General features: G+C 40.8%; 2 protein-coding genes across 6 annotated transcripts; one reads left to right on the plus strand and one right to left on the minus strand.

Annotated features, from left to right (window-relative positions):
• The first annotated feature begins 242 nt into the window (after positions 1-242).
• On the plus strand, positions 243-24,445 carry LOC118411164 (2-oxoglutarate dehydrogenase, mitochondrial-like). 5 transcript variants are annotated; one of them, XM_035813225.1, is made up of 22 exons: positions 243-404; positions 735-1,096; positions 9,056-9,268; positions 10,123-10,227; positions 10,933-11,136; positions 11,411-11,565; positions 11,867-12,104; positions 12,579-12,758; positions 13,340-13,531; positions 13,888-14,004; positions 14,443-14,595; positions 15,100-15,202; positions 15,686-15,968; positions 16,399-16,526; positions 17,030-17,208; positions 17,588-17,659; positions 18,207-18,332; positions 18,530-18,712; positions 19,166-19,219; positions 19,764-19,918; positions 20,947-21,120; positions 23,176-23,342. In XM_035813225.1, the coding sequence occupies exons 2-21, from the start codon at positions 881-883 to the stop codon at positions 21,095-21,097; spliced, it is 3,207 nt and encodes a 1,068-aa protein (XP_035669118.1). In that variant the 5' UTR covers positions 243-404; positions 735-880; the 3' UTR covers positions 21,098-21,120; positions 23,176-23,342. The 5 variants fall into 5 exon arrangements, with proteins under 5 accessions (XP_035669118.1, XP_035669117.1, XP_035669119.1 ...); XM_035813224.1 differs by having other exon boundaries at positions 20,947-21,109; positions 23,176-23,340; XM_035813226.1 differs by lacking the exon at positions 20,947-21,120 and having other exon boundaries at positions 23,176-24,445.
• A 203-nt stretch (positions 24,446-24,648) lies between these two features.
• LOC118411172 (UPF0728 protein) lies at positions 24,649-26,547 on the minus strand. Its single transcript, XM_035813242.1, has 3 exons — positions 26,226-26,547; positions 25,669-25,788; positions 24,649-25,228 (listed from the first exon to the last, which is right to left on the minus strand). The coding sequence occupies exons 1-3, from the start codon at positions 26,317-26,319 to the stop codon at positions 25,164-25,166; spliced, it is 279 nt and encodes a 92-aa protein (XP_035669135.1). The 5' UTR covers positions 26,320-26,547; the 3' UTR covers positions 24,649-25,163.
• Positions 26,548-26,555: the final 8 nt, after the last annotated feature.

The following is a 26,555-nucleotide window of genomic DNA, read 5'->3' on the forward strand; positions in this document are numbered from 1 at the left end:
CGCAATGAGTGCAATCATATACGGTCTGCCCACGTCAAAACATCAATTTCATATCAATTTTCTTCGCGCTGGATCTCCATTCGCTTGTTAATCTCCTTGTACTACTTGTAGTATCTTTTTTCTATACAAACAAAAAACATTTAATTAGAAATTTTTTTTTCTCTAAACCAAAAACATCATTGCTCTAAACTGTGAAACGTAATAAAGGTGCGGTATTTTTTCAAAGGAATCTCTGACGTCATGGGCAACGCCCCTTCCGCGGGTCACCTGTCATGCGCAGTTCAGGAATTTATGACGTCACCAGAATCCCCTCACAGAGGTCATCTCGTACGGCCCTGTTGCGCTACCTGCACTAACCTCCAAGAAATCTTGTCTTTACACCGCTTTAAGACTCTTTTCTGAAGGTAAGATGCACGAAGACGATTTCACAGTTATCTATGCTCGTGTGTGAACGATTTTTGAGCAGCTGTTGGCACATCGCTCGGGCGATGACAAGCTTTTTTTAGTAAGTTGTCAGACGATATGGATCCGATTTCATCATGTTTTACTGCGCGCGGTTTTTTCCTTACTTGAGATGAGGTGAGGAACTCGAGCACAACAAGGAACGGGTTCTCTTCATACACGTTGATTTTTGTACAAATCTTAATCAACTTCGGCCAAGTTCAATGTAAAGCAGATCCACACTACGAGGCTATTGTCATACCTTTGACCCTGCTTTTGACATTGTTTTGCAGGTTGCCGAGAGGACGGTGAAAGTGAAGCTGCCCTCCCCCTTTGAGAGTCCGGTTTTCAAGAAAAATAACATATTCCCTTGAGGAATATTCGACGAGTGAAAGTTTCCACAGCACGTGGTGTGCCAAACACACACATCTAAGACATTATGTACACCTTAAGGACGTTTTGGACTAGTGGGCCCAAGTTGGCCCGCGGTGTACTTAGCCAAGGTGTGCCGGCGGCGCTGAGAGGTACCCCCGCCCAGCCTGCCCGGCTCCTGACCACCTCAGTACAACAGGAATCGTTCCTGAACGGGAGCAGCTCTAACTATGTGGAGGAGATGTACTTAGCCTGGCTGGATAACCCCAAGAGTGTTCACAAGGTAAGCACACGGTTATATCTAGTGGTTGACCTTGACCTCATTGTATCAGCAATGTAAATACAGAACACAATGCAGTGTATTACATGTCACTCAAGGTTACCTGGTACCTACCTTGCTGCAGCAGGCATGTTCGCTAGAGGGATGGGACAGAAGGTGATACGGAATACCCCATATTTCAGCGAAAAATGTGCCAGAAGTTGAGAATTCGGTGTCTTGAAACTAATGTCTTTTGTTTGAGTACAATTGATAATGATGGGCATGATGTGGGTGCAAATTGTTAGACTGAATCCCTTGTCATACCGTAAAATCTAGACTGGTCCAGAATGACTGCAGCCTTGAAAGGCTTGATACCATCCTCGGTAGCAACTGCTGGCTCAATCGTTACCTTTGGTAACCACGGAAAAATTGAGCCAGCAGTTACTCGGATGGTACCCAGGCTAGAGTAACTGCATTAAGAGCATCACCAGGGCATAGATATTGTTACATAATGTGGAACATGGGGGAATCTTTTTTACTTCACTGCAAGGGTGTGAAGAATTGTTTTTGGCTTGACTGTGCATGCGTATCTGTGTTTGTGTGAGGGGTGAAATCCCCCTCTCTAGTCACCTTTTCCTATTGGCTGATAATATTATGAGGGCATAAATATTGTTACATAAATGTGAAACATTCATCCTCTTTTAGATAGGAGTGAATCTTTTTTACTTCACTTCAAGGATGTGAAGAATTTTTATTTGGGTTTGACAGTGTGTGCGCATGTTTGTTTGTGTGTGAGTATAGTTTCTGCATTACAATTTCTGTATGTTCTCCCAGGGGCTGTGAAGTCTGCAATCTGTTATTGTTTTTTCCTATTGGCTAATACTGCTGTTCAGATTTGCCTCAATGCTCCAGCCAAGCACACTGGTTCTCCCCCCACTCTTATTGACAATATGTACCTTATCTAGATCTCACCTGAGACTGAAATGTAACCATCAATTGGACACCTCCCCCAATATTCTATTCTACAATATGTAGGTGAGAAAACAAGGAGGTCTTTGTTCAGGCAGGTACAGAGAGTCCTTGTACTACCAACCTAATCAGGCCAAAAATACATGAATTGACAATCACATGATGTAGTACTGTTTCAATAGCATCTGACCCAATTCATATACTTCGTCTACATATTCTATGATATAGAGCGTTCGTGTATACATTAAATTCAGTAAGTTTAATCAACAAGGGTCTTTGAAATCCTGTTATTTATGGCGTCATTATGGAATTTTTAGACTGTCCAAAGAGAACAATTGTTTGGAAATACTGAGTAAACGCCCAGGACGTCAGAAGACCAGCTACCTGATTTACGTCCAGAACCTGCGGGGGGATGCGGAAGGTGACTTGAGCCCTGACGCTATTGCTGCATGGCTGCGGACAGACAGTCATGGATGAAACTTGTGATTCACTGCTCCACAGCTGACTGCTGATGATCAGGGCTCGAAATACTTTTTTCTGCATACCTCATTACCTGCACTGGTGCAGGTTACATTGAAAATTACCTGCACCAGACAAATTTCACCTGCACCACCCTGAATTTAGGAAGCATGGATCGTATTAAAATTGTTGAGGAATCATTTTTTTGTGTTATACTTTATAGGTGGTACACGTACACCTACATTTTAGGACATATACGTATAAAACCCAGTACATGTTCCAGTGCAGGTTAGGTGCAGGTAGACACCAGAAATACCTGCACAGCTCCAATTTTACCTGCACTAACCTGCATATGCAGGTGATATTTTGAGCCCTGAATGATGAAACTACATTTGAGTGCTGTACAGTATTTACCGTTACAAGCTCCTAAAGTGGTCATAGATGTAACCATATGTTAAACGGAAAAAAAACTAGATTGTTTGTTGTCCTGTACCACTAAATGCTAACTGTTTATTTTTCGTAGCTTTCTAATTGTTACGTGTATAAACAAAAAGCCATTAAGTTGGCAAGGTGATCTTGTGGTTAGGGTTGTTGACTTAGCAGGCTCCAATGTTGTGTCCTTGGGAAATGCACTTCACACCTATTTCCTCACTTCACTCAGGTGAAAATGAGTGCCTGCATGTAGCTGCAGATAGGGACGTCCTCTTGGATGGGATGTACTCAAAGCTGGAGGTCCCATGTTTGAGGAGAGACACACTTTCATCACATAAAATAAATATCCTACCACTCAAACACTCACTATCTGGTTTATTTGTTTTGCAAAGCAAAAAAAGACCCATTGTTTATGTTCAAAAGCAGAGGGTGATCTTTACAAATGTGCAAAAGATATAAACTTGTATGAAATTCATATGAGTTTTTTTATTAATCTCACCAAATGCATACTGGCTCTAAACCTATGTATTTATGACTACAAGCTAGTAGAAGCTCATTACCCACCCCTCCCAAAGTAAAGCAAAACAAAAACAACAAAAGATTTTGATAAACTTCTGCATGTCGAGCCTAAGTATGTAAAGGCCAGAAGCCTAAGTATGTAAAGGCCAGAAGAAAAATGGCTGATGAAGCTGCAATCTACATGTCCATATGTCCTAATTGGCACTGTGCCGTATATGATTTATACAGACATATATGCACCTCTGCCAAGTACCAGATTTAGATGTACAATGTAGACATGATGCAGTGTCAGCTGTAGTGTCAACAGAGGAATGGTGGCTTGTGGTTAATTTTGTTCACCCAAGGGATTTTAGTACTTTGCACCAATTTTGTCACCTGACTCATGATCAGGTGTAAATAAGCAGTACTTAGCTTCAGTAAGTGACGTTCCTCGGATAGGACATTGAAGAGAGATCACATATTTGAGAAGAGCCACACCTTGAGCACATAAAAGAACCCACCACCCTTATCAAGAATAGTATGGATCCATCCCGGTGTGAGTGGATCAAATTAATCTGTCCGGATATGCAGTTTGTAGTTGTACCTTAGTGTGTTACACCAAGAGGCAGTAATTACAATGTATGCAATCCAAACAAACAATTTGGTTTGAACAAATTTAAAGCTTTTATAATGTACTCTTTTAAGCCCTCCCTATGCCTTTTCTTGTAACAGGTTACATGGATGTGTCCATCAGCCTAGCCACATAGTAATTAGCTTCGCCAAGAAGCTTATGTTTTTGCCGACTTGGGTCTGTATGTAGGTCAACAGGATATAACTCGAGAAATTGTGGATGGAACTTTTTTATTTTTTGCAGGTGTGTAGCGGTTGTTTAAAGGCATGCCTAGTTCGAAAATGGGTTACCTGGCGTTTTCCTATGGTACATTAGCGAGCTTGGTATTTTTTTTGGTGTTTTTTCGGGAGGCATAAGTCAAAATGTAGCTGGGCGATTTCCACGATATTTGGCAGGTCTGTAGCGGCTGTGGAAAGGATTGCCATGTGCGAGAATGGTTTAGCTACCTTTTACCTATGGTGCTGTAGCTGGCTTTGTATGTAAGTGCGTTTGTCTGTAAGCAAGATAACTCGAGATGTTCTTGATGGATGTTAATGATATTTGGTTGATAGGTAGGGGACACAGAAAGGAAGGTCAAGTTCGATAATGGGCCTCCTGGCAAATTGTTTTGGTACTGCAAGTGAGCATCAAAGTTTGCGCCTAAATTTTCCAGAAGTGCCAGGTTCGTGATTTTTTACTGGTGGATAGCTGTTGGTACTAGGAGTCAATGGTCTAATTTTGGGCCCCCTAGCAGCTTGTTTGGAATTGCAGTGGGTGTTATATTTCGTAACTTTTTAGATGGATAACTCCTGAGGGGATTGATGGATATTTTTTGTTTTTGGTAGGTAGGTACTTTGGATGATTATCAACATAATGAGATGCAAATTATATAAATCACTCTGTATTTAATATAATTACTTAGGGAAACTTCTATAACGGTTGAAAAATACTTGTGACGGAGTCACCTGAAAGGACTTGAATCGACCCATAGATGTCTAAAAATAGAGAAGAAGTATGTCAAAGGAGCCAGTGGAAGCAGGGGCTCCCTGATAAACAGACGTTGTCTTGGAAGCATGAAATTCTGATTGACCAGGGATGTTACTAGGTCATCCGTGTACTATTCCGCCAGGATGGAGTCTGGTAGAGACTACTGGCTGAAAAATGCCTATAAATGGTCATGGTTCATGTTAGCAAAATACAAAGCCTGACCGTGTCCAACACGTATCTATAAAATTAAGCAATTAAATAGCTTGCTGAATTGATGTCAATACGACGGCACACAGCAAAGGATTCATAGCAGTTGAAATATAACATATCTATATACAAGTGTTGCTTATATCTATATACAGATCAACAATAAAAGCAACACTATATCATGGGAACGGTAAAAATGTAGTAGAGGGAACTTGACGAATATCACTTGATATAAAGATGTAGAGCTAATATCTACGAGACACTTCAGGTGTATTTTCTTATGATGGACTGCAAGGAAACTTGGTGTTCCATGTGCCAGTAACACTACATGGGTCTAAACAAACGAATAAGTACTATGTAAAGTCAGTAATATAACATAATTGAACAATGACGGCTTGTAACACATAGTACTTACATCTGTGAACTAGGTTAAAACAACAAGTGACCAAGTGCTGGGACAAGACAAACCCAACATGTTGAAGAACAGCACTTAGGTCAAAAGGGTCACCGTCAATTATCCACGCATTCCTCAACTCTTAACAGAGATGTCATGTTGTAAGGGAAAGGTCGGCTAGAAAGAACTGACATCATTGCGAGAAATACAAATCGCCAAAGGTGACAGGCGGCTGTCATCGGACAGTCGCAGAAATCATAACCTTGGACTCTGTAAAATACCTCTGACTTAACTCGCGACTGCAAAACTTTACTTTCTATTTTCATGAGATTGAAACAAACGTTCACCAAGGCGGGGGTCGTAGCAATCCTTACATATGGCCCTTAGATGACCCTTGGTGAGTTAAAAAGTTCCGTAAATTGGAAGGAACAACTGTTACAGTGGCCGGGGTTTGGTGAGTGACGAATGCAATTATCGGCGTGACTTCCTGTGGTTTCCAGGTTTCCAAGACCTACCCACATACCAAATATCACTTCAATCCATTCAGCCGGTCTTCAATTTGCTGGTTTCTACATACATACATACATACATACATACATACATACAAACGCTACCCAAAACATAACCAGCTCTCCGAAAGTAATTATGACAACACAAAATAGAACAGTAACCTCATACCTGTACAAATTGTTCTGATTATGCAAAGACATTCATTCACATCGCCAAAACATTTGCTGCATTATGTACACCGACAGAATAGACTAATCTACTCACAATGTTCATAATCCAACCAACCACTACATGATGTGACTAGATAACATATGGACTTATACACATTAATCATTCAAAAAGAACTATCTTCCATAGAAATTGTTTATTTGGCGAAGATATGTGTTCGAGGAACTCTAGTTAGAAGTTGAACCCAACAAGTGTGTCCCTAGCCTGACTAAAATCAAGCCCCTAGCGGCCGGCCCTACAATTGCCGCCACCCGTAGGAGCTTGATGTCAGGTCCGTCTAAACCTCGCGGATATTGTCGGCAGTGGGCCTCCATATATGGTGCTAATGAGATGCAAAAGTCACGCGCGCCCGCCGCCGGCATGGCACCCAGCGGAGCCGGTTGCTACGGGCCTGTCGGTCGCTACGCAATGATGGATGTCGGCCGGCTTTTGATGTGCCAAAAAGTTTCGTTTCAAGAAATCAAGGAAATAAAACATATATTTAAATGGAAAGTTTGTCGTCATTTCTTTTACAAAATGCAGTGAAAGCATGCTGACGCAAACAACACAAATTCGTTACGAGCTGAGCTGCATGTTTACACAATCGTATTTATCAATATTATTCTACGCTACGATTTAGAAGTTTGTCCATAAAATATACAAAACAGTTACGAAGTTCACGTTGTGCTACGATGTTACACAAGAAAATGTCCGCGTCATCTTAGCGTGCAGACAACAACAGCAAAAATGGCGTCGCAGAAAAAAATACAAAGCCACTACGGAATATTTGGTGTAAATCTACGAATTTCTAGGCAGAAATACAGTCAAATTCATAGCGTCAAAGCGCAATATGTAAGGCACCTACATTTTGACCTACGAACAATTCGGAATCAAACCCTCATTACAAAAATCCGCCGCCACCCAAGCGTACAAACAACAACAATCAAGTTTCAAAATGGCGCCGACCGTGCGCCGCATGGTTCTCACAAAATTATTTCTGCGGCGCCGCATCGAGGTCGGCAACCTTCAAGTCTGGCGATGTTTTTATGCGTGAAAATTTTGCGATCTTGTTCGTTCCATGGCGGGCGACTTCTTCCAGAAACGTCTTTTTGATCGAATGCGTGGCCGATTCGAGATTCGCTGATGTCCCTCACAAGTTTTCGCTACCAAATTTCGCAATCTTGGTCCTGCTTCCGGAGTATGGTGGTGGTTCCCGCTACGTTTTTTCTCGCTGTTCGCCGCCTGTATGGCTTTCTCGGCTTCCTTATTCACGACAGCAGTATCAAGTGGGCTGTTGTCGTCGTTGGGTCGGCTATGTCCGCCAAAATTAAGCGGGCCGCCGGCCGGCCAGAGTCGGCGGTCGTCAAGCGCGTTTTGAAATCACCGCGTCGGTACAGTAGTTGTTTATTATTCAGAACCACACGCAGCGCCGGCGTGTATGTTATTTCTAGTCATGTATTTTTCGGACTTTAGACATGTAAACGACCGAGGGTTTTGGTAATATTCATGCTATTTTTTCACACATCCGACTGAAAATTTAGCGCCTCCTTCACAACGCTAAAATTAAGTGACGCGAGTTACTCCATTTTCCACAAAACGCTATAATTTCCAGACGCGAGAATTTCAAGAATTACAGTATTTGATCGTCTCTTCCTGAAGCGGCTTCAGGGGCCAGGGACTCCCAAAGTCCGCACACACCGTCTGCAGGACGTTCCGAAACTCTGGTGTTGTGCTGTCCGTCGCCATTTTTCTGAGAACTGCACGCGGGGGATCGATCAAGTTTCCTATCCCCGCCTACTACTCCGCCCGGCCTGGCGCCGGGGATCACGTGATGGCTGGGCGGTTACCATAGTAATTCCTATCCTGGCTTCCTATTGGTGACTCCAGAAACTGGAATGGTCCGCGCGGCTTAGAACTGTTCTGCCACAAGCTCTCGGGGGGAGGGGGTCATTAAGCCCAGCCGGCGAGAGCTTGTGTAAACACAGGCTAGTGTGTCCCTGGCTTTATTATAAGCGGTGTAATTTGATTTCAATGCCAACAAAGAAGTAACTCCTTTCTGGTTCCCACGTACTTGACCTAGGCATATTTACATGCCGGCCTGCACGTTAGCACCTTTACAAATATGGCAGCTTCATGCGTCTTTCTATTACTTACTGTATTGTACTAGTATCCCCCTAGCAATGCATCTGCAAACTGCAGATAATCTTGTGAAGCAATACAGTCAATGACATATACAAAATGCTAGTGGTTTCAATACATATGGTATTTCCTCAAAGCACTTGCAAAATGTGTAAAAATCATTTACAAATAAAATCTTTTACAGTAGCTTTAAATGATTCTTACACATTTTGCAATAAAAGTGTTTTGAGGAAATACCATGTGTTATGAAACCACTAGTATTTTGTGTATGTCATTGACTCAGAGGTTTAAAGTGGTTAAAACCGTTAATGATCGCAATTTCATAATCATTTGGAGAAGGTATGGCACCGTTGAATTTTCGATGGTCAGCCTTTGTCCAAATGTCTCGGTCACATACAGCGCATGATTGTCGTACAAAACAGGGCATTCTTACGATAGTCATACATGTGCCTACATACTGTGTCTTCTTGGTACAATTTGATGGACAAGGCTGTCTTAGATCCTTGACGGCCTTTGATGAATATGACTGTGCTGTAAGTCTTATGTAACTGAAGTTATTGTCACGCCGCAGTCCTGGGATGTGTTCTTCCGGAACGCACAACGTGGCGCCGCGCCCGGAGAGGCGTACCAGTCCCCGCCCCCCATGGCGGCCATGATGCCCGTGCAGCCGGTGGCGTGGCCCATGATGCCGCTACCTGCGGCGCCCGCCGTGACCTCGGAACAGATAAGCGGGAAGGTCATCGATGACCACCTCGCTGTTCAGGCCATCATCAGGTCATATCAGGTCAGTTAAGGGTCCTCTATATACATGAAAGTATATAATAATCTTTATGAACTATTTTGTCATATGAGCCAAAGAATACACCACATTTGAACATTTGACTATTTCTGGACTCACATTTGAACTTGAACTTTGAACGTTATTAAAGCACCACATTACAGGCACATGGGTAAGCCTGAATTGTGTTGGTGTGTACACATACAGCAGATCATTACAAGTTTTGCTTTTTATATTAGGTTAGAATTCCAACAACAGTTGAAAACAAGTGCAGTTGAATAGACTAGAGCATACTCATCCACACAGTACCATCCACATTTTGTTGCTCCGTGTAACATATTGATACCATTTTAGAATCTTGTAAGTTTTGATTATGTATGGCATTGTTTAATACCAACACATCATTTTTGTAACAGTGTTACTATTACTAGTTCACCTTTATCTGTGGTGTAACCTACATGTACTTGTATATGATTATAATGTCAGAATTTAGGGATACCAAGTCAATGAACAGTGGTTTAAAAGTGCAATAGACTCTAGTTTGAAATGTATTGCAATTGGAAACCACCGTCCATCAACTTGGTATTCCTAATACATGTAGGTTACTTGCAGATAAAGGTGAACTTATTATACGCATTTTGATAGTAAGACAATTGCTCTAATACAAGACAATCGCTAAATCTGAAAAATCAGAGGAGAACCATTTTGAGATCTGCAGTTTACAGTTCTTGTAATATTGCCAACCTTAATGTGTATGTTTGAGGGTTTCAATTGTTCTGTAGATTTTCAGTATGTGAATACAAACATATAACATTTAGACAGTACTAGTAGATGAGTTAGCTGACATGACATGTCCTCAGGATCCCAGTGTAGGACAGGAGTTAGGCAGCAGTGATGAGATGAGGACCAGGATAGAAACAGTTGTACCTCACCAGAGAATGCATGCCATGATTAGGGCCTACCAGGTGAGACTGGGTCACAGGCATAGGAGTCACCTGAATGGCTGTAATCCAGTTGTCAGTTTGTTTGTTGAACAGTTAGTTTGTCAACAGTTTGTATAGGGTTTTTACTTGTTTCAAGCTCAATATGTTTCCCCTTGAGTTGTGAATACTCTACAAGTGGAAGACCCTGTGTTCTACCATGTTGAGGTTAAGTTTCAAAGTTTTTTTTTAACAAAAGCTGTTTTATTGAACAGTTGAACTTGAACATTGCATTCAGATGAAATATTTCTTTGTTTTGAAGCTGGTTTTCACTTAATATACACAATTAGATTTCAGTACTTCACCAATGTCTAGCTTCTATTTGTAACTCCAATTACTGTTCATTGTTTTGTAATGCAGTTTTTGATGTTATGAATTGAAATATACTTATTCTTGTTTAATCCAAAAAATGTTTATGTTTGAAGTTATTAGATTCTAGCACTTTTCTACAATCAAGGACAGTTGTCAGCATAGACCTTGTTCCAGTCTTACTGTTGCACATTATCATTTTAAAGCAGATGTACACAGAAATTCTTTATGTGATGATGATGAGTTTTTTCATGAGAATCATTGATGTACATTGTATTTTTATTTCTGCACAGTTATTGTTGATGTAAGGGCTTCTTACACAGACATTGCATATGTGATGGTCCTATGCAAGAATAAAGAATTTTTGTGATGCTTTGACAGATCCGTGGTCACCAATGTGCCAAGCTGGATCCCCTGGGTATCATGGAGGCAGACCTGGACACCTCTACCCCGCGGGAACTCACGCTGCCGTACTATCGCTTCAGCGAGGAGGACCTGGATCGCACGTTTGTGTTACCCCAAACTACCTTCATCGGAGGTGGCAATACCTCCCTCCCTCTGAGAGACATCATACAGAGATTAGAGGTGTGTATTAAAGAAACAGTAAGTCTAGCGTATGTTATGTTAAAAGGGGTGTTGGGGTAAGGGTCCAATGGTTATTATAGTGAAATACTTACCTCTTAAATGACAAGTACAATCACAATTAAAGTTGTAATTATCATAATAATAATTGTATAATCATGCCCAAGTGCCTTTAGATACAAAAAGCATTATGAGGAAATGATGCTAGGCTTAAATATCATTAGACGAATTTACAGTTTTTCTGTCATGTCGTTGACATTTTTTTCTGACACCACAGGAAACGTACTGCCAAACCATCGGCCTGGAGTACATGCACATCAACGACCGGGAAAAGTGTGACTGGATCCGGCAGAAGTTTGAGATCCCAGGGATCATGTCCATGTCCAACGAGACCAAGAGACTGACGCTGGCGCGCCTGGTCAGATCAACAAGGTGGGATGATATGCATAGCGGGTTTTAGGGCTCAGAATTCATTGTAGGGAATAGGTGCACTGGTGAACCCTACCCCCTCGACAGATAAACGTTTTGTCTGAAATTTTGTAGCAAAGGTAAAATTTTTAGACAAAAAATAGAGCTTTTATAATTTTTTTCACACCAAATATTTTAAGTTGTGATTTTTATGCAGTACATCATAATCATATGTAATGGGAAAATTACAATAGTCATTTGCTCTTTTATCTATTTTTTGGGTGGAGCCTTTTTAACAAGACCTTGATACTTTGCATGTTTGCAGATTTGAACAGTTCCTGGCCACCAAGTACCCTGCCGAGAAGCGGTTTGGGCTGGAGGGCTGCGAGGTTCTCATCCCCGCCCTGAAGACCATCATCGATCGCTGCACGGAACAGGGCGCCGAGAGCTTCGTCATGGGCATGCCACATAGAGGACGTCTCAATGTTCTCGCCAATGTTGTTCGTAAAGACTTGGACCAGATCTTGTGTCAGTTTGATTCCAGTCTGGAGGCCGATGACGAGGTATATATATGATGATATGTACAAAAGCTGCATCTAGCATTGTAGTTTTTGAAAAGGTGCATTTTGATTAGATTATGTCTATCTTGTCCTCTCAATGACACGGATGTCAAGGGACTTGGTACTAGGTGATGATTGTAAAACAAAAAAATTATTTTAAAACCCTGCCGTTGGGTGCCATTTTTCTCCTCCCTTCTTGTGTTTAATGTCTTGCTTAGTGTCATGCCTGTCCTTTTAAAATACTCTGATATCATCCTTCTTTTCCATTGCCTACTCCTTTTTTTCCCTCCCTGGACAGTTCCTTTTCTGTTACTTTTGGCTAGTCCGAATGACTGTAAAGTGTGACCATATTACCACTTTTCTTTTCCGTGCTGTTGTTGTTACTTTTGTTCATAAAAGATCTGGTAGTCACACAGTCTTTAAGTACAATAAAAAAAAGCAATAAATCAACAAATTGTACACAAACACCTCCTACAGGGTTCTGGTGACGTGAAGTACCACCTGGGCTGCTCCCACATGCGACTGAACCGCACCACCAACAAGTCCATCAAACTGGCGCTGGTGGCCAACCCCTCCCATCTGGAGGCCGTTGACCCCGTGGTGCAGGGAAAGACACGGGCGGAGCAGTACTACAGGGGGGACATTGAGGGCAAGAAGGTTCACTTTTTTCTTTTTCTTGAAAAAGTTGCATGGGTCATTGCAATGGAGAAGAGCATGGTGTGGAGGGATGTGTGGATTTGTCCCCTTCCAAGGTGTGGAGTTTTAGAGAATTCTAAGTTAAATGGGATTATTCTAAGGCATCTTGAGGGGAAAATTACCCAGTATAATTATATAATTCCCTAGTCAACATGAATTTTATGCTTGTCAGAGAGCCTGCCAGGGACATGAGGGCCTCTTAAGAGACAAAACAGTACAATCTCGGTCTGGCAGAATTGCAATTACAAAGCTAAGTTCCAAAGCTAAGTTCGAAATTCTGATCATGTAATACAGGAAAGGTTTTATCAATTAGATGTCAAAAATAATGCTGCATACTAGTGGACTATCGGTACGGTAGTACCTTTACATCCATTACCTTACACAAATATCTAGGTATACCAGTCCACACACAGACAAAAGTTAGGTGCACATCTCCAATTTTGGGTGCGCAAAAGTACATAATTATATTTATGCACCCAGTAACTAAACATGCTTCATGTTGGGCCCATGTAACATATGCAACTGTCTTTCCTTTTGATTAGGTGATGAGTATTCTGATGCATGGAGATGCGGCGTTTGCTGGGCAGGGAGTTGTGTTCGAGACCTTCCATCTGAGCGATCTTCCCGCGTACACCACCCACGGAACCATTCACGTGGTGGTCAACAACCAGATCGGTTTCACCACCGATCCTCGCTTCTCGCGCTCGTCGACATACTGCACAGATGTGGCGAAGGTAATGTAATGACATAAACAGGAAACATGCAAACAATTGCACTTAATGTTGTAAAAGGGGAAAGACTAGTGGGATTTAACTTAGGGTAGGAAGAAGTTTGCAGTTGAAATGAAGGTGTAGGCAGAAAGATGCAAAACAAAACTTTTTAACAGAAACTCCTTTTCACTCCTACTGCAAAACTACATCCCTGCAAAAATAGATGAATTAGCTACACCTTCAAAATGTCCATGCTGTGAAAACAAGTACCAGATTGTATGACTTTAATCATCAAGGACTTTCCATGTGTCATTGAATCTAGTTTGTTCACATTCGATGTACAATTTCATACAATGTACTTATACATGCCTACATTGTAGGTGGTGGAAGCGCCCATTTTCCACGTCAACGCGGACGACCCGGAGGCAGTGGCCCACGTCTGTAACGTCGCAGCTGATTGGAGGTCTGAGTTTGAGAAGGATGTGGTGATAGACCTGGTATGACATACTGCTTCAATGTTCTATCTTTCAAAATAGTTGCATCGGGTTGGTAGAATATAGGATATAGGAGAATTCTTTTTACACAATTAAGTACTTAGTAAAACATTGCTTACATTTTAATGTCTCTCAGATGCCTTCGTCAGAGCTTCTAGCGTGTAAAAAGAATTATCCTATATCCTATGTTCTATCTTTGTTGCAGTTAGAATGTCTTGATCTGCCATATACATGTACTATGTATATTTTGCTTCAGCTGTCTTAACAGGTACTGACAGTAAACTCCAGAATGAAAATCATCTTTAATGATGGTTTTGTAGTCTAGCATAAGCAAACCGTAGTAAAGCTGCATTGTTCTATCGGCAATCAAAAAAGGGGCATGCATAATTCTAAGCGTAACAGTATTCCAAGCTGACATGTTCCTATCCACCCTTTTGTCAGGTATGTTACCGGCGCGGCGGGCACAATGAGATGGATGAGCCCATGTTCACCCAGCCACTGATGTACAAGCAGATCGGGAAGCAGCCCACCGTGCTGAGACAGTACGCTGAGAAGCTCATCTCAGAGGGCGTGGTCACACAGGAAGAGTATGAGGTCAGTACACATCTTTGAGCATCCTTAATACGTGTTTTGACTTCTGTGCATTATAGTCATACTATGGAATTGTGGTCATTTTCCTGCCTTGTGAGACAGACATGTTGTCAATCATCCTTTGCACACCTTTTGGTATATACCCTTAAAGTACAATGTATAAACATATAGTGTCGGTGCAATCCCCATTTCCATAGCTCTTTGACCACACAGGCCACTATAGCTGAAAGCTACATGTAGTTCATTGGTAGTGGGTTGTGTTTAACTCCTGTACTTTTTATCGTGAGTGAGAAAGATACTGCTAACAGTGACACAAAGAGCAGCATGTTATCCTTGCTGTTTTGTACGTTTTTATGTTGACTGGGTGAGGCAGATGAGCACAAGCAAGGTCAGAGTAGGAATGAAATGATGGAAATTAAAATCATGATCTCTATGAAAAAAGCCTGTGAGAAACTTTCTAGTTTGACTTTTCGCTTTTCTGACGGATTGTGACTGTTTCCATTTTAGGAGGAAGTTTCCAAGTATGACAAGATTTGTGAGGAGGCGTATCAGCAGGCCAGGGAGGAGAAGATTCTGTCAATCAAACACTGGCTGGACTCACCATGGACAGGTTTGTATATACAATGTTAGAGCAGATTAGATCTTCCGCCACTGTTCAGTACACATGCACAGAGCGAGTCCTTGGGGACATAGGATGCTTATGCAAGTTGAGTCTGGAAGTAGGTACAACAAAATGTACTTAATCTTGTAACTGATTGAGCAAGGAAAAAAGAAAGAAAAGGAATAAGAAGACGATAAGTTCATTTGTGGTATTACCTGAAAAGATGTGCAGTGAGTGATGTACAGCTACCTTATCGAAATTACTTAGATGCTAGGTGTAAGTTTATAAGTTTGTGTTGTTTATAAGTTTGTGGAAGGACTGTCAATGTTTTCAGGTGCTATGAAACCAAGTCATTCATTACCAATCCCTATTAGCAAGGGCCTAATTTCTGTATGTTTACAATACCTTGTAAAATATAGTTTAATGGGGTTTGCGGATTCTTGGAGACCTGGTCCTGGCAGATGATGATGATGCGGGATTCTTGTTTTTCAGATTTCTTCAAGGACAAGACACGTGACTCGATGATGGTGTGCGAGTCGACAGGAGTGGGCGAGGACATCCTGACCCACGTGGGGACGTTCATGGGCAGCCCTCCCCCCGACCCCAAGTTCACCATCCACGGGGGCGTGAAGCGCATCCTGCGTCAGCGCGCCACCATGGTGAAGGAGCGCTGGGTGGACTGGGCGATGGCGGAGGCCATGGCATTCGGCTCCCTCATGCACTCCGGCTTCCACGTCAGACTGAGCGGACAGGATGTGGAGAGAGGCACCTTCAGGTGGATGTCTGACTGTTCAATCAGAGCAAAATTTTGATCTTAGCCCAAAAGTATTTCATAGTGATTGTGTGTGTGACTATAAACATGTTGACTGAATAAAGACTCACCTTATTTTCTTGCATAGAATATGCACCCCAATTAAAATAATCACCCCTGATTGGTGGAAATCTCAGACAGATTTGTGAAACTGAAAGGTAAAATGGACAAACTCAAATAAAGTATGCACCCCTTCTCAACCAATTTTGAACTTGACAAATTCAAATATTATGTTATAAAAGTTATTTTGCATAAATGCCACTGTCATTGGCTTGTGAATTGTAAATTGCTTGCTGCAACTTAAAGAATTACTGAGAATGACCTGGTCGAACAAATTTGATCATGAAAGATGATCATGATTCTTTTTACCCATGTTTTTCCTTCACATCTCCAGCCAGCGCCATCACGTGCTGCACGACCAGAACCGTGACAAGGTGTTCTGGACCCCGCTGGACAACCTGTGGCCAGACCAGGCACCGTACACCGTCTGTAACAGCTCGCTATCCGAGTATGCTGTCATGGGTGAGCGCCACTATACATACTATATAAGACACTTAATGTGAAAATCATATATATCAGGGCTCAAAATCCTTTTTTCTGCATACCTTCACTGGTGCAGGTAACATTGAAAATTACCTGCACCAGATAAATTTTGCAAGCACCACTCTGAATTTAGGAATTATGGACCAGGTAAGTGCATGTCCTACCCCACTTGTCCGATAGCGCAAGTAAGATTTTTTCCATGACTGAGATTTGACATACTTGTTATCTTTCACAGTCATGTCATCAAGCATTAGTCAACACGGAAAAAGCAAAGCCAATAATAAAACTTAAGACTTCCTTTGATGGAAGTGACAATACCTCTAGACAAATGTCATTTAAGTCTCGGGCAAGTGGAAAGTTGGTTTGGGCAAGTAAATCTTTTATGTAGTTGCCTGACAGGACAAGTGATTTTTTGAAAACTTGTTCAACCTTGCTGCACTAATCACCATTGTACAAAATGATTATCCTTATTTCTGTTGCAGGCTTTGAGTTGGGATACAGCATGAGTAACCCCAATGCCCTAGTCCTGTGGGAGGCTCAGTTTGGGGACTTCTCCAACACTGCCCAGTGCATCATCGACCAGTTCATCAGCAGTGGGCAGGCCAAGTGGGTCCGGCAGACTGGCATCACCCTGCTCCTACCCCATGGGTATGAGGGAATGGTACGTCCCAACTTCACTGTTCTTGGTTGATTGTATTTAAAGGCTGTCACTGTTATCTGCTATGTGCAGATTTAAGTGTAAACTTTTGAAAAGAACAACCCAGACACTAATAATGAAATCCTGTGATTCGACAAGGATTTTCTCAGATCATGACCCCAAAAAATAATAAAATAATGCCCTGGTGTAACAGGCCAAAATGTACCAGATTGTACCTGGGTATATCCTAACAAGGGGTACATTCTGGCTTATTACATCGATACACTTTATATTTACCCTTTTACTACTAAAAATAAGCAAGTTCTCTTGTAACTTGTGATGAGCTACATATTTATACCCAAACTATTTTTCACTCCCAAAATGTGTTGTGTTGTTGCTGTAGGGCCCTGAACACTCCAGTGCCCGTATGGAGCGCTTCCTGCAGATGAGTACAGAAGATCCAGATCTTTACCCGGTAGGTTAAAATAAAGAAAGTCTCAATGTCTGTATAGATTACAGTACATATGCACCGCATACAGGTATGTCACAACTTTTCATGAAGTCATTTTGGGAAAAGTCATGCATGTGTTCTTCAAATATTGTACAATGCCCTGTAACAAATGTAACTGAAAGCAACTGCATCAAAATGTATGATTATTGCAGTCAGTGTTATCTCCAGCCTGAAATTTTTTTCCGTCACCTGGATGTTAAACGGAATTTCTGCTCATCTGTGTTGGTAAATTCCATATTGAAAAACTTAAAATTTATGGTGAGTCCCTTCTTTGTGTTGGAACAAAGTTTAAACTTTTTCAATATCAAATGCATCTGTGCTGAATTTCTGGAGATCTTTGCAAAATTTCATTTGTTAAATTTCTCTACATGCCAATTTTTGTCTGTCACAGAGGATGAAATGGGCAAAATTTTTGTCCGTCCCCAGCTGCAAAATTTTGTCAAAGGACAGAAGGTAAGGATGCTGGCTATAGAACCCAGCTGATTACAGTATTTTTTTTTTGTCTTTGCAGGAAATCGATGAGCGGTTTGAGATCCGTCAGCTGTTTGACCACAACTGGATCGTCGCTAACTGCACCACTCCGGCCAACTACTTCCACCTGCTGCGCCGACAGGTGCTGCTGCCCTTCAGGAAGCCTGTGAGTACACAAACGTCCCTACGTTTTCCCTTCATGGTGTTCTTTCAGCTGGTTGTGATGACGCCAAAGAGTCTGCTGTGACATCTAACCAGACATAGCAAACATCTAGTAATCATGTATATGTAAAGTGATTATATTAGTGTTACTCAGATGTCCCAAAGTTTGCCCTTCATGCTGTACTTTCTCTGTACTTCCAGCTGGTTGTGATGACGCCAAAGAGCCTGCTGCGACATCCGGAGGCGCGCTCGTCGTTTGACGACATGCTTCCCGGCACCACGTTCCAGCGTCTGATCCCGGACTTGGGCCCGGCTGGGCAGAACCACGAGCAGGTGCAGCGCCTCATCTTCTGCACAGGGAAAGTCTACTACGACCTGACCAAGGTACGGAAACACAAAATCTTCTGCAGTCAAGCTCAAAGTGTAATGCTCAGGGTTATAGCTAGGATTTTGTCATAGGGGGTCCAAATTTCGTGATGAGTCACGGTAAGTGATATAGACACGACTACTGTAGGTAGGTCTGGGGGAACCGTAGTTTCCAGGAGTTTTCAATAATTTGCATTCTAAGGTATCCTGAGTGGCAAAATTACTGTCAGAGAGGTCACAGTAGAAGACTGTTACCACAGATGACCTGGTGGCATCCCTGGTCAATCAGAATTTCATGCTTGTCAGTGGGTCTGCTCCCCATTGTATATAATCTAGTGCATCCTATTTCATGTTATTTTAAGGAAAGCCCCTCCACGTAACCCTGGATGCTTGCCTGGCTAAAAGCCTGGTAATGCTGGAGATGAATTTTGAAATATTAATTTATTCTCCTGATGTTCTTTTCTTTCACAGGAGAGGAAGGCTCGTGATCTGGATGACAAAATTGCGATTGTTCGCATTGAGCAGGTAATGTATTTGGGGAGGGGGTTTAGATCTGCCACAAGCGTAACATCACCTTGGAGTAATCAACAAAGTGGTGAACTTCATCTTATTACTATAGGTATAAAGGGTCGCAATGATGTTGGTAGTTAAATAAGAGTACACAGCTAAAACTTTGTTTTATCAATTAGACCCAATATGTAAGTCTTCAGTGTCACATTAAACTGTCCAGCTGCTTCAGAATTCAGATGACAGATGACCTTATGAACATGTAACAGCTGGTCAAAAATGCCAAGATATATATACCACCTGCTATCTCTGTCATCTTATTACATTATAATGTTATAAAATCATCATTGTATTTTATTACAAAATAACAAGAACATGTAATAAACTTGTGGAATCTTTTCAAAACACACAAACGCTAATCTTTTCTGCAAAATGATATAATGATTCCAAAATTTATGAGATAATTCATGTCATGTAATCAAAAGAGTGAGATTATACTATACTATACTATACATATCTATACATATGATCCATGTTGGTAAGGCTGTTCCGTGTGTTCCAGATCTCTCCCTTCCCATTTGACATGGTGAAGCAGCAGTGTGACCTGTACCCCAACGCTGACCTGGTGTGGGCTCAGGAGGAGCACAAGAACATGGGTGCCTGGAACTACATCCAGCCTCGCATCCGCACCACTGTGAACAGGGAGCGCCACGTCAGGTAGGGCTGCAGGGAGCCAGGGCTTTTACGGTCAGATACATATGTATTATGTATTTGCGACGTTACAGTCCAACAAGTTTAACAGGTTTCAATGGGCTTGATTTCTGTATTTGAAAAAAGTTGTTGCAATTGATATCATAATCATATTAGGATCAAAAGGACCAAAAATTCAAGAAGTTGTATTTTTTAATGGTATCTAATATATAAACACATGGAGAGGAACAATACATAAATGTAACGATGGTTTTCAAAGTATTGTACTAATTAATGAATTGTTACTGATCAAGAAAATTGCTTCACGTCTGAATTCAGATTTTAATCATAATTGATTATGATTTTTCTTTTCCATTGCTTAGTCCGATTCACACAAGCTGCAGCTCTTCAGTAGTACCAAATTTGTGCAGAGATAGTATCGAGTTTCTAAGCGAAGTTTGTATTGCAGGCTTTTCTGTCAGCTTAAACCCAAGACAATTTCGTTAAGTGCACGCGCATTTATGCTAACACAGCGCTCTCCAAAAGGTGGAGACAAAAGATGTATCCAAGATGATGATAATTCGTTGCTCTAGAACTCTCTGCTTTAGACTTCTCTCTTCTTTGCTTTGCACCACCATCCTCACTACTATTCCTGCCACTTTTCCTTTCACTGATCACTGGCTTCTAACTTACTCCCTTTTATAGAGCGTTTTCACATGACGTCACCACTGTATCCATTGCCACTAAGTCTTGTATTTCATTGAGTCATACATTATCTACATGTAGCTGAAGTGTTTTATAGCTCTTTGAAATAATCTAATATTGAATTACTACAGCTAAAAGAAGATAATATGAACACTTGAAAGCAGTGAAACTCGGAAACGTTGTAAACGCAAATCAAAGACACCAACTTATCAGTGCCTGCCTGCTTTATCAGTGTACGGATGGTTAAGTGAAAACGCTCTATAATCTTTCACATCATGGGAACATCAGGTTAATGTTTAATTTCTCACGCATGCCTCCTCCCCCTCTCTGTTGGTGTACCGTAACTGTAGCTACGCAGGTCGTGCGTCTGCTGCCGCCGCGGCCACAGGAGCTAAACAAAGCCACCAGCAGGAGCTGACCAGGCTGCTGCAGCATGCCATGAACCTTGACAATCATGTAGCCCTTTGGCAAAGCCAACCCAGGAGAAACCTCACCGGCTAGGCTGATCTCTGAGTCAGTGCACGGTCCGTTTGTGTCACCTATACCTAACCTCCTGTCCTCCTACTAACCATCCTGAACTGATTCAGACACCGATTTAGAAGCTGTTATTGGCACAGCCTCGAGTGAAGCCACTCTTTATTGCACTTGGATTCCAATGGTGTGAGATATCTCAGTTTCCAGTCTGTGTGGCATTTTTTGTTCAAGAGTCTTTAGAATCTCTTGCCAGCTATTGCCTGTCATTGTACTTGTGCTGAACTTGTGAAATGTTGTGACAGTTGAAGAAGAAACTGCCACAGATGCTGGCTTTATATCATGTTTAATGAAAAATAACACCTGATTCAGAGATTATAATAAAATAACATAGCTCAAATTCTGTTTACACACAGCCATTTGTGATTCTTATTTTAGGATTGTAAAGCTGTAGGCAAAAGGAGGCTTGACCATAAAGCCACTTACTTAGGAAGGTATTTTTCTGAGATGTCATTAGAACTGAGATGCTCCCAGGTTGATCACTATCCTTAACAACCACACAAATCATTGGAAATCTCATCATCATTACCCCTCTTTTGATATTCCTGTCATCACTGTGCATATGTGTGCTTTAGCCTTTAGTTCTGAGAGTGGTTTGCTTTGGTTTTCATGTGTGTGTGTGTGTGTGTGTGTGTGTGTGTGTTTGAAGACTTTGCAGCCGTATCACAGTAAAAGTTTTCAAAAGTAGGGTTTCTTACAGCAAAGCTGCCAAGCTAAAGACAGGTTCATAGTTCAATGTTTGTTTGTTTATTTTCAAACCCCTGGGTGGCCTATTCAGTTTAGATAAACTGATTTTCAATAGGGCCTAGTTTCACATACAAGGAAATAAAAGCATATTACAAAGAAAATAGATAGACATACATGTACACATCGGAACATATAAGTACAAATGAAACAAGAAATGTCATTCCTTCCTTTTTGCCCTCCTTCTCCAAGTAACATCGGAACACAATCGTGGTATACTGTTTTCTGCTTTTGGCTTTTTGCAATTAGCAAAAAGAAAAAAACAATGGTATGGTATGTCAGAAAACCTATTTCAAAGATCCCAGGAACATAAATCTCACTGTGTATTTGTTGTGGAGTTTTTTTGCAATATTTGTGAACAATAGATATGTTGTACATGTAGCAGTTGTATAATTAGCCAAAGCTAATGTAAGTAAATTGTAACTAAGCTCTTTTGGGTCTGACTACTACATTTATAACTTTGCTATAAAAAAAGTATAAGGCACGAGATATACAATCATCACATATATTAGTAGAATCCAGTCTGTTTTGATTTGGCCTTTAGAAACTACAGTATATTGGCCTTCTGTTTGTAAGCATTTACATGAATCAAGATGTTGGTACCTTAGTTGTACAAGTACAACAAGGCCCCCACAATATATTTCAAGAATTGTGTTTGGACCATATCTGTTTTCTTGCCATAAGGCCACACCAATTTAATTTCTTGTTTCACGGATTCGCTCGCTCCAATTTTTTGGAAAAAAAAACAAAAATAAAAATTACCACTCAGCAAATTTTCACCATTAATGAAACTATTGACCAACTTTCTGATGTAGCAAATTGGCCTTTATATTATAAATTGTGGGTATTATTATTGCAGTTATATTTTTCATTCATGAAAAATGGGACAAACATAAAAACTGACACTACTTTTGTAATTTTCAATGAACAGGTGCTGTTACTGTACAGTAATAGTGTTTTTGTACCTTTTTCAAGCTGAAAACTTTTTATTCTTTATGTTTTGGATGAGCCCTTACCTTTACCCCAACCATTTTACAATTTTTATTTTCATTTCGCCCTCTCGCTCCATATTTTTTATGAAAAAATCCGTGAACCAAGAAATTAAATTGGTGTGGCCTAAGGTGGTATCAGAAAAAGTAGTAAGAGCAAGGTTGCCGTAGTAACAGAATACATGCAAGTAGCAGTAGCAAGATAAGAAGATAAGATAAAAGAAGATAAAAAAAGACTTGTGTGTAACAGTTTTGTCAAAGATGCTTCTTGTGTTTTACAGAATTCTGACTTGTACTGTTTCCCCATTGTGACAGATACTGTGGCCGACATGGTGCAGCGGCGTCCGCAGCTGGAAACAAGTTCAAACATACCAATGAGCAGAACAATTTTGTCAACCAAGCCACCGACCTCGCCTGGAAAGAACCGGTCTGGGTCGGACCCACCTCAGAATGAACATTACATACTCTTGTCCCAGACCATTCTTAGTGTAGTTTCCGACTGATTTTTGTATGACTAGTTTATAGACATATATAGACATAAAGAAACAGCAGGTTTGTAATCTGTAAGGCAGGTACTCAGTTTTTAATCCCAGGTTGCCAGGTAAATCTCAATGCTCTTTCAAGTGTGCTATTTTGAAGTGAACTTTTGCCATTTGGTGCATCTTTGGTATGATATTTTGACCACATTTACTGCTGTTTTGTTTCTCAGCAGAATGCACAATAGATGGGGAAAATGTAGCACAAAGTACAAACTAATTACAAATGATGGTTTCTCTGAGAATACATAAAAATATTAAAATAGTTGACCATTGTATCTGGTGTACTAGGAGGGACACTTGTAACAAACAGCTTGGATGATGAAGGTTTCTCCTGTGCTTTCAATATTGGAATGTTTCACAGTAAAAACTAAAAGGGAGCAAGGAAGGGACAGTCTATAAATGACAAATGCACTATGTAAAATAGGTACATTGCCTTGTTGCGATGTGAAATGATATGAAGGCTATATACAAGTTTTATTACAAGATAGGACAAACCACACAAACTTGCCACGACGTATAGCAGTCACGTACTTTTACTTTTGCTTGTACAGAAATAAAGACACCTAATACGGACAAAATGATAGATAGCAAATTAAGGTAAGGGGGGTCCAATTCCGAAAAGTGTGGATGCAGTTCTTGGTTAATCTTGTTGAATTTTGTTGATATTGAGTCTGCATGTTTGGAATTTGTTGTTGAACATTTCAGTAAGTTGGTTTTATCTTAAACTTGTGTTCTTTTGTACAAAGTATAAACTGTGTATAAAAGTATTGTAGTCCCACAGTAGAAAAGTTGCCGGATGCTAAAGACACACAGAAATTTACTTTATGCAGATTGCATGAAAATAATTCTTGCTTCACCAACCACAGTCTTAAGACAATGACTGCATATTTATGACTTAGAAATAAACCATTGGTAAGTTCAGTGGTGAACCTTACTGCATTGTGGGGCTTGAAATTGTAGTAATATATCGGGAATGGTCTGGACTTTTCCATTGTATGTTGCTTTAAAGAAGAGAGAGACTTTGATTAAAGATTATTGTAATATTTTTTTCTGGTGCTGTTTCTTACTGAAGAAGGGCTCTTTATGGTATTATGATGCTCATAAGTATGTTTTTGTACTTCTACAGGTAATCTGGCACTCTCACATTCGTAGTTGTTGGAATTCTGGGAGACTTGCTACCTATTAGATTGTACTGTTTTAAAAAAAGAGGTTAAACTGAACAGAAGTACAACACAATCATACAGAGGAATAGATCATATATGTCATTTTACTTAATGATTCCCTTAGGTCATGTTTCAAATTTTTGAAACAGAGGAATGCTTCCTATAAAAGGCATTCAACACATTGTTATTTGTAAAGGTAAATGTAAAAATAGCCTACTAGACAATCAGACACTATCAATACATGATACATGTTGTATGTCACTGTACCATGTTTCTCCTTAACTTGTCACTACATGCAACAGAACTGTATACACTTCAGATTTCTTCACTTTGTACAGAAGATATTCAGACTCAACTTCTGAAAAAGTTTTTTTTCAGCGATTCAGTGTTTGGCTGACCAGTCCCACTCACAAAGTTTGTGGCACAGTTTTATAGTACAGACGGTAGAGATTGCAATCAGGCAGAATCACCAGTCTTGCCAGGAGACATCCGATCAGAGTCCCCTGCAACAGAGACTCTGATCTTTACAGGTAGTATCAGCTATTCGGTAGATAACAGTCTCAATCCTGACGTGTAGCCATACTTCGCCATGTTTGCTGTATTAATATGCCGTCTGTACTGCCTGCAATGCTTCTGCGCATAGTGGGTCCAACTTGCCATCTCCACCTACAGTATGTCAGACATAAACATGACACCTATTGTATCTAAAGAATGTTAGGTTAGAACAAAACTTCACACAATGTCATACAAAATATACCAACACTGTGATGGCAAGGTAGTCTTGTGGTTAAGGTTTGTTAATTAATTAAGAATCTGAAGGCTGTGGGTTTTGATCCCTGGCAAGCCCCAATGTTGTGCCTAGAGGAATCGAAACACATTTTACACCTATCTGTTCACTCAGGTCAAAATGAGTGTCTAGCTATGATTGGATCACCTGGAGTACGTCAAAGAGCCCACCACACATGAAACAGAGTGGGGGACTATTCCGATGTAGCAAAATCAAATCTTACAGTCTGGTTGTAAGCAACCTTGCGCTTTCTGTACAAAACTGGTGTGTTAATTTACTGATTCTGTGAAACAAACAAAACGAAAATGTGATGGCTTACCAAAGTCCAGTTCTGTGATGTTGCATGTGTAGACTGTTTCTCCATTCACGATGAGTTCCACCACATTCCAGTCTTCAATTTGCTTCAGTTCTACTTCATGTCCATCTGCCTTCAACACAGCTGTAAGATACAAGAAATTGATCATGACGACCTCATACCTCTGGGAAACATTTTTTTGCGAATTTCTTATACATATGTAGCATAATGCCATAGCCCTATGTTAATGATTCTCCCCCTCCCTAATTCAATGGTCATTTTTAGGGGACAGTCTGCTAACTGTCCATGGACTATATCATTTAATATTTGCCTCAAAGAAGCCGCGGCCTAATGCAAAAGAAGCCCGTCAACAGTCACTGGAGGCTAGTATCAAGGTGGCTTTTCAAAACATTTGGTTTCTGCTCATGGCATATGTGCAAGGGGAGCTAAACGTTGTATGTATTAGCTTAGTTACCGAATGAGTTACCTACGCTCTAAAGTAATAAATTCATGTATCTTACACAGTTACAGTGCAGTGACAGATAATGGAATATTTGCCTAACATTACTAATGTACATTACCTTGCAAACCGTCTAGTCTGTCTTCTCTGTACTCCACTGTACCACACGCCTCGTACTTTCCGTACCGTATCGTCACCTTCGCGTTCGCTGGCATGATGATAGCTGCTCAGAATCTAGCAATATATTCAAGAACAAGCGACGTTGAACCCGGAAGTAAGTTCTCTTCACTCAATTATTGTAACGCAGTCGTTTTATATTGCACAAGTTACATGGCAATTATTTCATCAATTTTTCTTGCTGAATATTTAATATGAGGCAAAATGGGTGGTTGTCATTCCACATAAAATCGTTTCTTTTCAGTTTCTTGTACACCTTGTAGTCTTTGTTTAG

The sequence above is a fragment of the Branchiostoma floridae genome, chromosome 3 (assembly GCF_000003815.2).
Source record: "Branchiostoma floridae strain S238N-H82 chromosome 3, Bfl_VNyyK, whole genome shotgun sequence".
In the NCBI taxonomy this organism is placed as follows: Eukaryota; Metazoa; Chordata; class Leptocardii; order Amphioxiformes; family Branchiostomatidae; genus Branchiostoma; species Branchiostoma floridae.

Bases quoted from the DNA above. Each gene is read 5' to 3' on its own strand.
- LOC118411164 (XM_035813225.1), top strand. From the start codon at position 881: ATGTACACCTTAAGGACGTTTTGGACTAGTGGGCCCAAGTTGGCCCGC. The intron at 13,532-13,887 runs GTAATGTAATGA...CCTACATTGTAG, and splicing joins ACTGCACAGATGTGGCGAAG to GTGGTGGAAGCGCCCATTTT. The intron at 17,660-18,206 runs GTAGGTTAAAAT...TTGTCTTTGCAG, and splicing joins AAGATCCAGATCTTTACCCG to GAAATCGATGAGCGGTTTGA.
- LOC118411172 (XM_035813242.1), bottom strand. From the start codon at position 26,319: ATGCCAGCGAACGCGAAGGTGACGATACGGTACGGAAAGTACGAGGCG. The intron at 25,789-26,225 runs GTAATGTACATT...TGTATCTTACAG, and splicing joins CAGACTAGACGGTTTGCAAG to CTGTGTTGAAGGCAGATGGA. The intron at 25,229-25,668 runs GTAAGCCATCAC...GACATACTGTAG, and splicing joins CATCACAGAACTGGACTTTG to GTGGAGATGGCAAGTTGGAC.